This window comes from Postia placenta (genome assembly GCF_002117355.1).
Source record: "Postia placenta MAD-698-R-SB12 unplaced genomic scaffold POSPLAscaffold_15, whole genome shotgun sequence".
Lineage (NCBI taxonomy): Eukaryota > Fungi > Basidiomycota > Agaricomycetes > Polyporales > Adustoporiaceae > Rhodonia > Rhodonia placenta.
Genome location: NW_020169846.1, coordinates 587,078 through 601,658, shown reverse-complemented (window position 1 = coordinate 601,658; position 14,581 = coordinate 587,078). Strand labels below are relative to the sequence as shown.

At 53.9% G+C, this 14,581-nt stretch overlaps 6 protein-coding genes across 6 annotated transcripts; 4 read left to right on the top strand and 2 right to left on the bottom strand.

Annotated features, from left to right (window-relative positions):
* Nucleotides 1-677: 677 nt before the first annotated feature.
* On the top strand, nucleotides 678-3,552 carry POSPLADRAFT_1173664 (hypothetical protein; the record flags this gene model as incomplete). Its single annotated transcript, XM_024488245.1, has 12 exons — nucleotides 678-700; nucleotides 754-784; nucleotides 837-863; nucleotides 916-1,046; nucleotides 1,098-1,128; nucleotides 1,182-1,748; nucleotides 1,798-2,178; nucleotides 2,230-2,436; nucleotides 2,490-2,537; nucleotides 2,587-2,991; nucleotides 3,051-3,177; nucleotides 3,235-3,552. 12 exons carry the CDS (start codon nucleotides 678-680, stop codon nucleotides 3,489-3,491), a joined length of 2,235 nt encoding a protein of 744 aa, XP_024335053.1. The 3' UTR covers nucleotides 3,492-3,552.
* Nucleotides 3,553-3,841: 289 nt separating this feature from the next.
* Nucleotides 3,842-5,295, bottom strand: POSPLADRAFT_1060755 (hypothetical protein; the record flags this gene model as incomplete). The annotated part of the gene is made up of 4 exons (XM_024481299.1): nucleotides 3,842-4,400; nucleotides 4,450-4,591; nucleotides 4,646-5,115; nucleotides 5,171-5,295. 4 exons carry the CDS (start codon nucleotides 5,293-5,295, stop codon nucleotides 3,842-3,844), a joined length of 1,296 nt encoding a protein of 431 aa, XP_024335052.1.
* Nucleotides 5,296-7,484: 2,189 nt separating this feature from the next.
* Nucleotides 7,485-8,157, top strand: POSPLADRAFT_1041385 (hypothetical protein; the record flags this gene model as incomplete). The annotated part of the gene is made up of 3 exons (XM_024477900.1): nucleotides 7,485-7,608; nucleotides 7,661-7,744; nucleotides 7,813-8,157. The coding sequence occupies exons 1-3, from the start codon at nucleotides 7,531-7,533 to the stop codon at nucleotides 8,155-8,157; spliced, it is 507 nt and encodes a 168-aa protein (XP_024335051.1). The 5' UTR covers nucleotides 7,485-7,530.
* A 678-nt stretch (nucleotides 8,158-8,835) lies between these two features.
* Nucleotides 8,836-10,243, top strand: POSPLADRAFT_1049488 (hypothetical protein; the record flags this gene model as incomplete). Its single annotated transcript, XM_024479762.1, has 10 exons — nucleotides 8,836-8,847; nucleotides 8,956-9,009; nucleotides 9,098-9,249; nucleotides 9,305-9,378; nucleotides 9,437-9,457; nucleotides 9,513-9,660; nucleotides 9,728-9,869; nucleotides 9,936-9,953; nucleotides 10,014-10,117; nucleotides 10,180-10,243. 10 exons carry the CDS (start codon nucleotides 8,836-8,838, stop codon nucleotides 10,241-10,243), a joined length of 789 nt encoding a protein of 262 aa, XP_024335050.1.
* Nucleotides 10,244-11,425: 1,182 nt separating this feature from the next.
* On the top strand, nucleotides 11,426-12,176 carry POSPLADRAFT_1153714 (hypothetical protein; the record flags this gene model as incomplete). Its single annotated transcript, XM_024486766.1, has 2 exons — nucleotides 11,426-11,535; nucleotides 12,104-12,176. The coding sequence occupies 2 exons, from the start codon at nucleotides 11,426-11,428 to the stop codon at nucleotides 12,174-12,176; spliced, it is 183 nt and encodes a 60-aa protein (XP_024335049.1).
* A 1,529-nt stretch (nucleotides 12,177-13,705) lies between these two features.
* Nucleotides 13,706-14,462, bottom strand: POSPLADRAFT_1154057 (hypothetical protein; the record flags this gene model as incomplete). The annotated part of the gene is made up of 2 exons (XM_024486804.1): nucleotides 13,706-13,942; nucleotides 14,205-14,462. The coding sequence occupies 2 exons, from the start codon at nucleotides 14,460-14,462 to the stop codon at nucleotides 13,706-13,708; spliced, it is 495 nt and encodes a 164-aa protein (XP_024335048.1).
* Nucleotides 14,463-14,581: the final 119 nt, after the last annotated feature.

The window sequence follows — 14,581 nt, the reverse complement described above, 5'->3', positions numbered from 1 at the left end:
CAAAGACAACGGTTCGCCTCAAAGCAAGCACCGCTCACTCCTCGCGTTATTTGTCCCCATGCTGTTCTTCATGTAGTGCTCAGGTCACCGCTGCACTCCTCGGATCGATGATCGACTGACTGATCAAACAAGGAAAATTCCAATATCAAGGGCGTCCATTCCATCGGCTTCGGTCTGACCATAATCTGCATTCGTGGATCATCCAGATGTTCTGCGCAAGCTCACTCAACTGAGCACGACATGTCACATTCCAGTAAGATCAGGGAAAACATCGCTGAGGACTTTAACCAAGAGTAGCGTGAAAGTGGACTTGCCACACAATTTCGCCGAAGAATGCCACTACAGTATTGAACGGAGTAATGAAAGTATAGCAAAGGCCATCCACAGGAGTATACATGAGTCACTTTGGAGAGTTTGAGTTGAGTCGGCCAGAAAATTATTATTATCTCCCTGGTTAGCATAGGTCGCCTCAGCGTGTAATAAAGCAGCAGTCAGTGAACAAGTTGGATGTATGACAATTTGAGGAACAGCCCCGGTCAGTCAGTGAGAGACAAGAGACAGCAATAGACGCGTCTGCCCGTTCTAGTGAAGTCACGACCCTTGTGGGCGCCTCCGTTCTTGACCTCCTCCTTATCCCCTGCTGCAAGAACTAGCACTCTAGGCTCATATCTGCTACTATGCAGGACGGGCGAGCACCTCGGTAAGCCCCTTAGTTGCTGCTAACGGAAGACAATGATTTGAGCATTGTTGAAGAATCAAAAATCGTGCACCTGCGGCGATCCAGGTGTGTAAAACGCACCTTCAGCCGGGCTTCAATAATACTAACAGTGGTACAGGTCACCGCAGAGCAACTGCTGCGAGATGTAAGTATCCAATCCTATGCGCATCATCTGACTTCTGACAGCTAGTTTGCAGGCCCAGGAACGTCAGGAGTCCCAGTTTCGTGCCCCGAAGCAACGGGTTGAAGACTTTGAAGAACTCCACGAGTATCGCGGGCGGAAACGGGAGGAATTTGAGAAGCGTATACGACAGACGAGGAGTAATATGTGAGCGCTGCGCTCTCAATTGTGGTGTCAATCTCATTGCTCCGTCCGTAGCAAAGAGTGGCTCCAGTATGCGAATTGGGAGGTACGTAGTCGTCTCTTGACCACTTATGGCCTCATGTCCCAACACCACAACAGGCTAGCCAAGGGGAATATGCTCGCTCGCGGTCGGTCTTCGAGCGTGCTCTGGACGTTGACCCGCGGAGCGTGCAGCTATGGCTGAGCTACACTGAGATGGAACTCAAGGGCCGCAATGTCCAGCACGCACGCAACCTGTTTGACCGCGCGGTGACGCTACTTCCGCGCGTCGACCAGCTGTGGTATAAGTACGTCTACCTGGAGGAGCTGCTCCAGAACGTGCCAGGCGCGCGGCAGGTGTTCGAGCGGTGGATGCAGTGGGAGCCGGAAGACAAGGCGTGGCAGGCATACATCAAGATGGAGATGCGGTATAACGAACTTGACCGTGCAAGTGCGATATACGAGCGGTGGATCGCTGTACGACCTGAACCGAGAAACTGGGTGAAGTGGGCGAAGTATGAGGAGGAGCGCACGCGGCTGGACAAGGCGCGGGAGGTCTTCCAGACAGCGTTGGAGTTCTTTGGGGACGGCGAGGAGGAGGTAGAGAAGGCACAGGCGGTGTTTGGTGCGTTCGCCAAGATGGAGACCCGCTTAAAGGAATACGAGCGTGCGCGGGTTATTTACAAGGTGCGTCCTTTACTTGTGCATGTGCCACAACTCAGCTCACGACACGCAGTTCGCCTTGTCTCGCATACCGCGGTCAAAATCAGCGAACCTATACGCCTCATACACCAAGTTCGAGAAGCAATTCGGCACACGTTCCACCCTTGAGTCTACTGTACTTGGCAAGCGGCGCATCCAATATGAGGACGAACTTACACAAGACGGACACAACTACGACGCCTGGTTCGACTACTCGCGCTTAGAGGAAGGCGCGCTACGAGATATTCAAGATGAAGGCGCGACGCCTGAAGAGATCGAGGCTGCAATAGGGCGGGTGCGGGAGGTCTATGAGCGCGCCGTCGCACATGTCCCGCCTGGTGGGCAGAAACGCCACTGGCGGCGGTACATCTTCTTGTGGCTAAATTATGCGTTATTCGAGGAGATTGAAACTAAGGTGTGTCGCCTTGCTTCTCAAATACCACCAAGTGCTCATGACGTGCTGCAGGACTATGATCGCGCACGGCAGGTGTATCAGACTGCTATCCGGGTCGTACCACATAAGCAGTTCACATTTGCCAAGCTGTGGCTTATGTTTGCGAAGTTTGAGCTACGTAGATTCGATCTACCTGCAGCGCGGAAGATCCTGGGAGTCGCCATCGGCATGTGCCCCAAGGAAGCGCTGTTCAAAGGGTATATCCAGCTGGAGTTAGATGTAAGTTCATCTATCAAATAGCATCCGGTTGGGTTGCTCAAGCGCTCCTTTAGCTGCGCGAGTTTGACCGTGTTCGGACGCTCTACGAGAAGTACATTGAGGTAAGTGCTGGTCTGGCCCGTGTTGGCGGCCTCTTGACACTATTGACAGTTCGACCCGAGCAACTCGTCCGCTTGGGTCAAGTACGCGGAGCTCGAGGCGCAGCTGGAGGACTTCGAACGTACCCGCGCGATCTTCGAGCTCGGCACGACACAGCAGCCGCTCGCGATGCCCGAGGTGCTCTGGAAGGCGTACATCGACTTCGAGACAGAAGAGGGCAGCCGCGAGGGCACCCGCACGCTGTACGAACGTCTCATCGCCCTCAGCGGACATTGGAAGGTGTGGATCTCGTATGCCGAGTTCGAGGCCGGCGAAATTCCCCTCGCGCGTGCGCTCCGAGAGGAGAAAGAGGACGAGGACGAGGAGGTGGAGATGGTCCCGGGCGACGTGGAGCGCGCAAGACAGGTGTTTGAGCGCGGCTACAACGATCTCCGCCGACAAGGGCTGAAGAACGAGGTATGTCGATGGCAGAATGAATCTGGGTATCTGTTGGCTGACCGCCTACGTCTCGCCAGCGTGCTGCGCTTCTGGAAGTCTGGAAGGCGTTCGAGGAGAAGAATGGCTCGTCCGACGACATTCAGAAGGTGCAGGGTAAGATGCCTCTCGTCAGCCGTCGTCGCGTCATGGAGGGCAATGAAGCAGGTACGCTATGCCATGTCCCACATCACCAGGTCTTCTGATACTGATGTATCTCTCAAGTACTCGACTGGGACATGGTGTTCCCAGATGACGAGAAGGAGTCCAACCCGACGTCATTCCAATTCCTCCAGATGGCTCATGCGTGGAAGAAGGCGCAGGCCGCGAAAGCCAAAGAAAACCCACCGGAGGCGACCTCTCAGCGCGCCGCGGAAAAGCAAAAGGCTGCACCGGGCAGTGCAGATCGCGAGTCGCCCGAAGCACGCGACCGAGAGCAGGATGCCACTAGCGATGTGGCGAGTTCACACGGCGGCGACTGATCGACGATGCTGTATTTTGTTTGTTACTTTGTATTATTGCGAGGAAAATGCCTGCAGGTGCATGCATGCCGCCACCTTCACACGTGAGGACCATGAAGTGTATACCAGGTACCCCGGCATGAAGAGTCTTACAGCGTCAAGCTAGAGGTTTCCAGTCCGGTCTTCAAGCGCATGTCGGACACCAGACAGTAGTATACACTCCGAGTTCATTTGTAGTACAACAGCATAACGATACATCCAGTTGCTTAGGGATTCACAGCGAAGCGTCGACTCCCTCCTCCCCAGTACTCAAGAATTGATTACGCAACGCCCATTATCCCGCCCATGCGCCCATGCGCCCGTGTCGCCGGTCATTCGCGAAGCTTCAGCCCCGCCGCGCCGGTCGCGCGCCCGGCCCTCTCCAGACTGCCGTCCACGAGCTCATACGCGGGGCGGTAGCGCGGCTCGCAGCTGCACCCGTCCGCAATGCACTGCGCGTGCGTGTCGCCGCCCGTGAGCCACTCGAGGCGGTCGGGCAGCGCAGGGAACCCCGTCGCGTCCGCGTGGCACGCGAAGTTGGGGTCCCCGCGGATGAGCTCGAGGTTGTCGGGGAGCGGGTCGCAGCCCGTCGCGTCCGCGACGCACACGCTGCGCGGGTCGGTCGGGATGACCTCGAAGTTGTCCGGGAGCGACTGGAGGGAGCCGTCCGTGAGGGATAGCGGCGTCGGCGATGATGAGGACGCGTGTGGCTTGATGTTGTCGAGGTCTATCAGTGAGGACGTGGAAAGGGCGTTGGCTATGAGGTGTCCCGACAGACCGACGTCGAGTCTGGATGACACTGCTTGGTTCGCGGTGCACTTCCCGCAACATGGCTGCACGAGGAGCGCTGGGTTGCGGAACGTGTTATATGTCGATCCTAGGGATGTATACCTGCACGAAAGATTTAGGGCGCGGATCGCCTGGTGACGAAGGTGCGTACCCGTCATCATACAGGCTGCAATATGGCACCTTGAATTTCCTGAGATACTCCCAGACCGCCGAATACGACCAATTGATGATAGGGTTTATTCGCTCGAAGGCTGGCCAACCGGGATCCGTTGGATTCCGGAATGTCAGCGCAGCTGGAACAGGTATTTAGGTGCTAACAATTCGAGACATTTGAAGCGTGCACATACCTCCATGCGGATCTCCCCTTCTTGTTCCAATGAGAATGGCATCTACATGAGAAAAACGTGCCTTGTATATTTCCAACGCTTGTTTCATGCCCTCGCCCCCCTTCGCCTTCATCCGCGGCCCTACGTACCCTCTACTGTTGCCATTCGGTGTCGATGGTGACGGTGTCGCGGGCGCGGTTACAGTCTCTACAGGCTGTTCTGGTTCTGGCAGGGGACAGTGGAAGAGGTCGAGGCTGTATGCCTTGGCGGCTTCGTCTATGAAAGCCTCGAGTTGGGGAAACGGTGAAGGGACCGGAATGCACACGGCAGGAATTGGTCTTGAGGTGGCTCCTCGGCGACCGAGAGACGCGGCGAATAGGTGGAGGAGCACAGTGCCTGCGGGGTGAACATGATCAACAGGAAGCAGAGTGCGAACGGGAGGGTACTCGCAGTCCTTGCCCCCGTTGAAGCTGAGCGAGACATGCTCTATTCTTCACAGGGTGTCACGCTTCTGCACGCAACCGATCCGGAGCGACCTGCACTCACCCGAACGTGTCGAGAGCTTCGTCAATGGCCTGCAGCGCTTCCCTGACCAGCGGCGCAAGCGATTCATTCGACGCTGCCAGCCCGTAGACCTGCTGCGAGATTTCCTGATAGTTGACCGGGGCCATGATGCGTGATTCCGGGGAGTAGGAGTGAAATGGAGAGTAGTGTGGGAGCAATTGCGAGATGGTTCTCAGTCCCTTGTGAGCAAGACTGAAGAACATCGGCGTAAACAGCTCAACCACAAGCGTTGAAGTCGCCGAACGCTTTTCCCGTATATAGGAGGGTGCGGTGAATATACTGACCCTTATTACTAGACGGACCGATTACACGACCCGTCGTAGAATCAGTTGTGGAAGAGCGCTGAAGAAACTGCTGCTGGCGGATCGTCATTGTTACGTAATGATACTGGGCATTTATTTCGCTTGCCTTCGCTTCTCTTCATTGTATACCTATGGCCCGTCGTCCACGATGCTTGACGAGTAGAATGCGATGAGAAAAGAAACACGAGTTGGACGACGCTCAAATTGTAATTCCGTGTTGCAAGAAACAAGATGACGTTCGGGATTGAATGGGGAACTCATACTGCTTGCGTGAAGGTTGGTTCATGGGCATATAGGGCCCATATCTACTACCAAGTGAAGGAATACGACACGGTTCTGAGAGAGCGAGAAAGTATGGAAGAAATCCACAAAATACAACTACTAAAAAAACAGATGCCCCTTCCCTGGCACAAACTTCAAGCAAGATGTGAAAGAACTAATTTAGCTCGTGCATAGAGTTAGTGCCTCAGAGTGAGCGAGTACTGCTGTCAAGTTTAACTCGTAGGAAAAGGTCAGCCACCATGTGCGGAGGTCATCATTATGATTTGACAAATGGGCGCAAGCCCGAGTTTTTTTGTTGTTGTTGAGGGACACAACGACCGAAGGCAACTGACAAGGTCAGCCCGCGACGGTACGGTCGAATAGCACGTGCAGAGGCCAGTGGCCTGCATTGGAGTACGGCTAACCTCCACGAAGAAATGCATTTACGCAGACCCATTGCCGGATTAGGCGGGTACTGTGGGACTCCGCTGTCCAAGGACTACCCACTAAAACTCCGTGGTGACTTGTGCAGGATCCGAACCTGCGAGCGAGCGGGCCCACGTGTTGGGCCTTACCGAGGTGACTTAGATAACCAAGCCGGGATTGATGGCATGTGCCACCGATGCAGTCGAACGGGTAGCGTACCAATGCTGACCAGTAATCGCTCTCATCACGGACCACAATGTGTCACGCGCGAGCATGCACACCACCGACTGCACTTCGCAAGGTCTGTATACTCATCGACCATGTTTAGTGACACTATGTACTCGGTCTCCAACACGGTATGCGAGAACTAACAATTCACTGACGTCAGGTCGCGACGGCGGCGATGAATCAGTCATTGAACAAACAGTAACGAAAATGGGTAGAAACGAGCTCTGAAGAGCTTTGACCGTCGACTGAATGCGCGGCGTCTGGGCCTATCGGCGGGACCAATGTCATGGTAGATCTACACACTCTGTCGTTGACTTCAAATGTCTCACTCAAACGTCGCTCTGCCAGGCCGCACGGCGACTGTACGAGACCCTGGGCAACACCTTACACTTGGACAGGTCGTTGAGCTTAGTTGAGCTCAATCGGCGCTTTCTTGAGGGCTATCTGCACTTCAGAGACGAGTTGAAGGTGCGGAAACTCCGTGCAGATGTGCTGTGGTACAATCGACGGCTGCAAGACCTGGGCCTGCGCGACCATCAGGTGCCGCACGCGCACAAGGCGAGCTGGAAGCTGGCTGGCCTGTTCGTGTACCGCGTCGGGCTACTACTCGTGTGGGCGGGATTCGCGCTACCGGCTGTTGTTCTCAACGCGCCCTTTTTTTTATTACTGCTAAAATCATCTCGCGCAGAAAGGCCGCAGGTGCGCGAATTCAACAGTATGGCTGGACGGTAGGGACTCACATATGCAACCCATAGCGGCGCTCGCTGGATCACCCGTCAAAGTCGCTGCGCGCGACGTGGTCGCAACGTGGAAAATCCTGGTCGCCCTGGGTCTGACCCCCGTGTTGTACGCCTTCTATGCGTTTCTTGCGGCCGTCCTCGCCATCAGAGCGGGCGCGTCGACGCCATGGGTCGTATGGACGTCGATTGTGACCTTTTTCACACTGCCTTGTATTGCGTACGCCGCACACAAATTCGGTGAAGCCGGAATGGGTGTGTTGAAGTGGGTGCCGTATGACTGGCAGATTACGTCCACATCGCCTGACATGCGCGCCGCAGGTCATTGCAGCCTTTGTTTACCACGCTCATACCTGGACAGTCGCGTGTGCTCGACGAGGTGAAGGCAATGCGTATCGAAGTATCAAATGAACTTGCCGATGTCGTGCGCGAGTCCGGACCCAAGCTGTGGGATGACTTTGACATGGCAAGTGATATTCTCACATCATTCTGATACGCAAGACTGATACTCACGACAGGATCGAATTCCGGTTCCGTCTGCTGGTGCTCCGCCTTCCTCTGGCACACCCGGCCTGTGGCGGCGGAAAAGCAGCACAGGCGGCGTCGATGCGCAAGGCAGCTTGCTTCATAGGTTCAAGTAGTAATGCACTCTCAGCGCTCGTTCTGTCAGACGTGGCTTGATGAGCGGCTCTTCGGCTGGAGCCGCAGCACAGCGCGTGGGACAAGTGCGTGGGCGGGCACGCCGAGCACAGAGATCAGCCGCGCATCTTCTCCTGCGCCATCCGAGGACGAGGTGAGCGATAACGACAACGTTCTCGGCTACCTCAAAGCCCGTAAGCCTGCTGGGCGATCGCGCTCGCGCAGCCACCAGAACTCGTGCGCGGACTTGCAGAAGTTGCGGGAGGACGATGGTTGTGCAAGGGCACTTGCTTCGTCTGATGAACAAGCGGTGGACTCTGATGATGGGGTGCAGATTCGAAGACGGCGTGAGAGGAGTCTCGGCGACGGAGCCTGAGTAATCAAAATCATTTTCAAAGTCGGCACGGAAGATTGAACGTTGAGCGCCCGTCGTGACCCGGTGTAATTCGTGTCCCGAGTCAAGATGAGAGTCGCCTCATTTTCTATCCTTTCTCTACCGGCCTATATACAAGTATGAGTGCGCCTGGGATCCCTTGCCAGAGCAGTATCTGCCCGAACGGCCACCCGCCTTCTCGTCTCGAATGCCCTACTTGCCACAAGTCAGTGCTCGCGTTGCCTCTCGAAGCGTTGCGTCTCCTCTGACGCGCCGCAGGCTCGGAATCAGTGGCTCGTTCTTCTGCGGGCAAGGTTGCTTCAAGGCAGGATGTAAGTCGCTGGTTATGATCACTTCTTGAGTATACATGACATAGATAACCGCCTGTAGGGGTGAAACACTACTTCCGTGCACCAGAGGCACTACAAGTACTGATCATATCATCAGAAAACGCATAAACTGATCCACGACCTTGCATCGCGTCAACCACTCCTCGAAGACCCAAATATCAATAAAAGTCAATACTATGATTCTCTGCGCATGTTTCGTCTGCTGATGTCGCGGCTCTTGCAGACGGCACATTCAACCCTTTCGGCGGCTTCAACTTCACAGGCACACTGCGCCCAGCGTACCCGCTCTCCCCAAAACGTCACGTTCCTGAGCACATCCCCCGGCCGGACTATGCAGAAGACGGTACGATCATCACCAGACTGTTCCGCGGGGTGAAACCACGATGTAAGCGAGCCATGACCATTCCTCCCCGCAGGCAACCCAATATCGGAGAGCAGACGGGCGGGCCAGCCGATAAGGATCCTGAATGCCGAGGAAATCGAGAAAATGCGGACTGTGTGCAGGGTGAGTGCGCCTGTCGTTCGTGCCTCGAACCTGCGAGCAAAGCGGGTTCTTCTCTCGCACTAGTGCAGCTGACCGCATTTACCGCCAGCTTGCACGCGAAGTTCTCGACATCGCTGCCTCACATGTCCGGCCTGGAATCACCACCGATGAGATCGATGAGATCGTGCACAACGAGACCATCAAGCGGAATGCCTACCCGTCACCGTTGAACTACAAAGGGTACCCGAAATCCGTCTGCACGTAAGTGCCACCCGTCCGGCACTGCATTTAGATGGATTCACTTTATCATACATAGGTCCATCAACGAAGTAATTTGCCATGGCATTCCGGACCAGCGTCGGCTGCAAGAAGGCGACATCATCAACATTGGTGAGGCTGCTCCACCACCGATGAAAGCCTTCACTGACCCTGCAACTCCCGCGTACAGATGTGACATTGTATTATGATGGTGCGCACGGAGCAAGTTTCCCAATCTGAGGTTGACGATACGAAATGTCGAACAGGTTTCCACGGTGATCTGAACGAGACATACCCTGTCGGCCGTATCAACGAAGACACACAAAAGCTTTTGCGCACTGCACGCCAGTCCCTTGACGAGGCTATCAAACTGTGCAAACCAGGTGCCCTTTTCCGTGACCTTGGCAAGACCATGTGCGTCTTCCACACCCCCCCCCCCCCGCATAATCGCTCTCCACGCTCACTCCATCCTGCCTCGCAGTGAGCCCATCGCACGCGCAAACAACTGTGCGGTAGTGCGAACATATTGTGGGCACGGCATCCACGAGCTGTTCCATTGCGCTCCTTTGAACGTGCCGTACTATGCCAAAAACAAGGCCGTTGGCACGATGAAACCTGGCATGGTGCGCAGGTTTTCCTCATTCTGATAACGTGCAATAACTCACTGTTTATATATTGTGCGTGTGAAGATCTTCACAATTGAGCCGGTAAGTCAACTGCGCGCACCATACATAGGGTAGCATCTCAGCGCGTATTCTTGATTCTAGATGATAAACCTGGGTCATAATTGGGACCTGGTACATTGGCCGGACGATTGGACGGCGACTACCGTCGATGGAAAACCCAGTGCACAGTTTGAGGATACCCTTCTGTACGTCCCCCGTTATGTGCCCAGGAATCTGGATTGATCCAAGTCTTATCCCATTTCTCCAGCGTCACCGAGACCGGGGTGGAGGTGCTGACTGCAGGCAAGAGACGGCCAGACTTGTACGACTAGCGACCTCTCCAGGTAATCCCGCTGTACCGAGCTGCATGATCTGCATTGTGCATAAGAGTGCAGCTACTGCTATATGTTGTACAAAACACACAAGAAGAGTTGATATTACTGGTCCTTCATTGCTAGCCCGTCCTCCACTTCGTAATTGAGCTCCTCCGTAGCCTCACAAAACTTTTCTTGCCTGTCGAGCTCACCAATTCGCTCGACGGGTATCGTGGTCTCCAAGGACGCTTTCCTAGTTCGCGATCTCCTTCGTGGTCGGAATTGCAGGCCATCTGTCTCGACCACTTCTGCACCGCTGGCAGCCGGAGGGAATGGTGCAGCACTCGAGCTCGTGTCGCTGTGCATCTTGTGCAAATTGGCGTACGATGTTCGCTGACTGCGGGGTCCTTCACGCGGCGCAGAGCTGCTCCGTCTCTCGAGGTATCAGTTGTGGAAGAGCGCTGAAAGACCGCTGCTGGCTGATGGTCGTTGTTACGTGATACTAGGTACTTATTTCACTTGCCTTTGCTCCTCTGTGTATGGACCGTCGTTTATGACGAGGTAAAATGTGATGATGCAATGAGAAAAGAAACACGAGTTGGGCGACACTATCAGATTGTAATCCCGCGTTGGGTTCAAGGACAAGGGGAAAAGCACAGGGCTTGCGTGAAGGTCTATCCAAAACATACGTGGCCCATATTCACTACTACGTAGAAGAGTGCAACATTGTTTTGAGAGAGCGGGAAAGTATGGAAGAAATCCAAAAAGGAAAATGTACCTACTACAAACGACAGGTGCCGCTTCGTCGGAGCTGAGAAGCAGGAAAAAACTACTTTGGCTCGTACATAAATTCAGTTTGTCTCCTGAGAGCAGAGTTGACAATTGCTGTGCCAGCTCCGGATATCCATATCTGACAACTTATTGCGTAGTGAACAAGTCTCAGTTCAACTCGAAGAGAAAGGTGAGCCACCAAGTCGGTATGTTATCGGAGACCATCATCGCGATCTGAGAAATTGAACTAATTTCAAGCTGCCGCTTGTTGCGCTCTTTTTTTTCTGAGACGTGAAACCCTTGTCTCGTACCCCACCGTACTCGCACCCCACCACCGCGAAAGGGGGTCTGGACGAATACGAGACAATGAAACCTAGCAGCGCTGGCATCGCGCGCCTAAGTCCCGATAAGGCCAAGCGTGAGTAGATAATGTCATTTGAGATCGCAAACCGGTCAAATCAGATAAGCTTCCTGCCCGTACCAAACCGCCCCGATGCCCGCCCCGGCACTCGTTTTGGTCCGCCCCGGTCAGTGATCCGGTCCCTCACCGCCGGAGATCCTGTCCCGCCCGCCACACAATCCTGTCATGAGTAGAGTGCACTCCTGTCCACACCTTTAAGAACAGCTCACCCCCTTCATCGAATATTATGCCTGTTGTGCCATTCAAATCCTCTAAATAAACCCTATATATTAAAATTGCTACATGTAGACTTCGCACCCTGTATCACACGTCCCATCTCGCTCGGGTGTCTCCTCGGGCGAACACCAGTGGGCCAACATGCGTGAGAACCGGCGACTGTTGCCAATTATCAGGTCTTAGAACCATTTATAGAAGTCTAAGTGGGACGCCCGTCGCAGCTACCCGCCGGGAACCTCACTAGTGGTTCAACATTATATTGGGTAATCATCAGAAATTAAAATAAACATATCGTAGCTTCATGTATACGGCTAGCAGACCCCTCAGGCATGCTTACATGACATTATCATCACTTCGAGTGCATTTCGAGCACACATTAAGCTGCAAGTTCACTGAGGCTGATTAACAAAAGACATGATACAACTTGCTGGGTGCATTTTTATTAGGCTCTGTTAAGTCTCCCAAGTTAGTGGTTGGATGTTCGAAACGATCCACGGCGAGGGAGGGCTGTTTCTAATTGTGTGGACCAGGGTGCAACCTTGATTTGACAGATGCGTTAGGAGAAATGGCCAGATCGCGTAATCGGATGACATTATCTATTTTCGCCAAGGCCAAAGTTGGGTCATGGTCCTCTCCAAGGGGCGTCCGTTAGAACTTGCGGCGACTCCAACCCTATTGGTGGGTGGTGGTCTGATTAGAATCAGGGGTCCAGATTTAGCTCTTCAAGCCAAATCTGCTAAATTTCTTCTGTGCGGTGCAAATAATGCGTTGTTGACCTCCGAATTTTCGGAGCTCCATCGTTACTGTATTCTGCGTCTCTGGAGATAGTTCTGGTCCAGATTGACCATGGTCTAACCACTCTGAAGTGGTGGTATGCCCTCAGCTGATATAACTATCTTATCTTGATCCTAGATATCGCATGACTCAGAATCTAATTTATTTCCGACAAATTAAGTCACGTGATGCCACAGGATCGGCGTCTTCGCCCTCGATCAAATTCTCGTTCACCACGTCCCTCTCCACCTCTCTGCATGGGCATGCACATTCACTGGACTCGGGACTCTATTCAGCTCACTTAATTATACCACCAATATGCATCAGAGAGGTCAATAATTGACCATACATCCTGAGTGTCGGTGCAAAGCAGCTACCAGACATGATCATGTGTCCTAATCTAATCTTATCCAAGTAGTGGTGGAAGATCCTGTACCAGGGGTCTTGCCGCTCACATCATTAGGGTTGAGGTGCGAAATTGTCAGAACGGACGCCCCTTGGTCCTCTCCCTCTGCTACCTGTTACACATCGCGGCCCATCTCTCCACCAACTAGAGCTTTCCAAAGCATGGTACATTTGTTGAAAATACTCACTGTTGCTCACAGAATGTTGAAAACTCAATGGTATCACTCCGAGCGACTCGCTCCTCCTTCGCTCCTCCTGCCTCATTTGGCAAACTTACTAGATGTCGCTGCGTCTGGATGTGCACAAAGGGTAGCGCAACGCAAGGATTACAGAGATCGCTGTGCCCTAATCACATATTTCTCCCTGTCCATCGAAGACGTTCTCTGCCGGCGGTATTTCCGATGTCGTTCTCACAGGACTTGCTGCAACCTTTGGTTGCAACGTACTGAGTGGTGAGCGATCGAGTGGGACATGATACTCACTGACAGTCTGGCAGCGGCAGGTAGTACTATATCAGGAGCTTGGGCTTGAGCTGTGAGGATCTCAGGAGATGCATTCTCCGTAGCCCAGTTGGACTACGAATATCCTCAAGAAGGAGGATAAACAGATAACCTCGAGGCAGACTTATCTTGCTTTGTGTTCGAGTTACACATGTTCATGCTATTAATCGTTTCACATGGCAGGCAACCTCCACATCACACTGGAGTCCAGATCGTCGCGCTCCTCCTATAGGCGCTTGTGCCCGAGCATTCTCTACTTACCTACGATACAGCTCGAATGCATGTCAAAGGAGACAAGCATAGACATGATCGCAACCCATCTACGCTGCAACCCCATCTGCTACAACATGCTTAAATTCAATACAATAGCACCCCAGGCAGGACCTGTCAACGTCAAGAAGACCCCCTTAGGGGTGGTGCGAAATGGGTCTGAGGGGATCCCTCCTCGAGGATCCCCTCCACTGTAACCCAAATAGGATATAGGGGCATCCCATCGCCATCTAGGTGCCCTCGCCGCCACCATCCTAAGATGGTACACAGATGGTACACCGACCCTCCTCCATGAGGCTTCAAGTCCTTTGCATCACATGTTATGTCTCTAACATCCTCCCCTAGAATGGCATTTGTTGCCTGTCTTGATGGGAGTGCACATTCGCTCCTTTTACTAGTACTTAGTAATTTATGTACATCACACCTGTAGTACACGATAATCACTCTCAATATCATTGTTTTTACTACGAAGTACTTTACACAAGATCAAGATGAGGGCCTGGGTAGCGAGTACATTGTACACAAGATTGACAATACATCATGACGGTACCTGCGAAATGCATCAAGCCTGCATGGAGGGCCCGGCGTCGCCTCGTTGCTCGCCTTCGTCGTGGCTCTGCACGCCGGCTGTCTGCGCGCCGGCTGTCCCAGGCATCCTACGAGCAGGCGGGGCAGCCGCCTCGAAGCCGGCGTACGGCATGCCTTGAGGCACGTCGGCGAATGCAGCTGCCTGGCCGAAATCCTCGTAGAAATGTGGGTGGACCCTCCCCGACGGGATGTAGGTGCCGTCGGGCGTCATGAGGCCGGGCGCGCGGAATTCGGGCGCGCGGAACTGAGGGGGCAGTGGGCGGTAATAGTGTCCTGCATCCCGCGGGTCCATCACCTCGTAGCTGTCCAGAGTCTGGCTGTCGACTGGCCAGCCGCGCGGTGCGTACCGGGGGGCATGCGGGAGGGTTGGCCGCGGGCGCGGCGCGTATCCCGGTGGCGCGTATCCCGGTG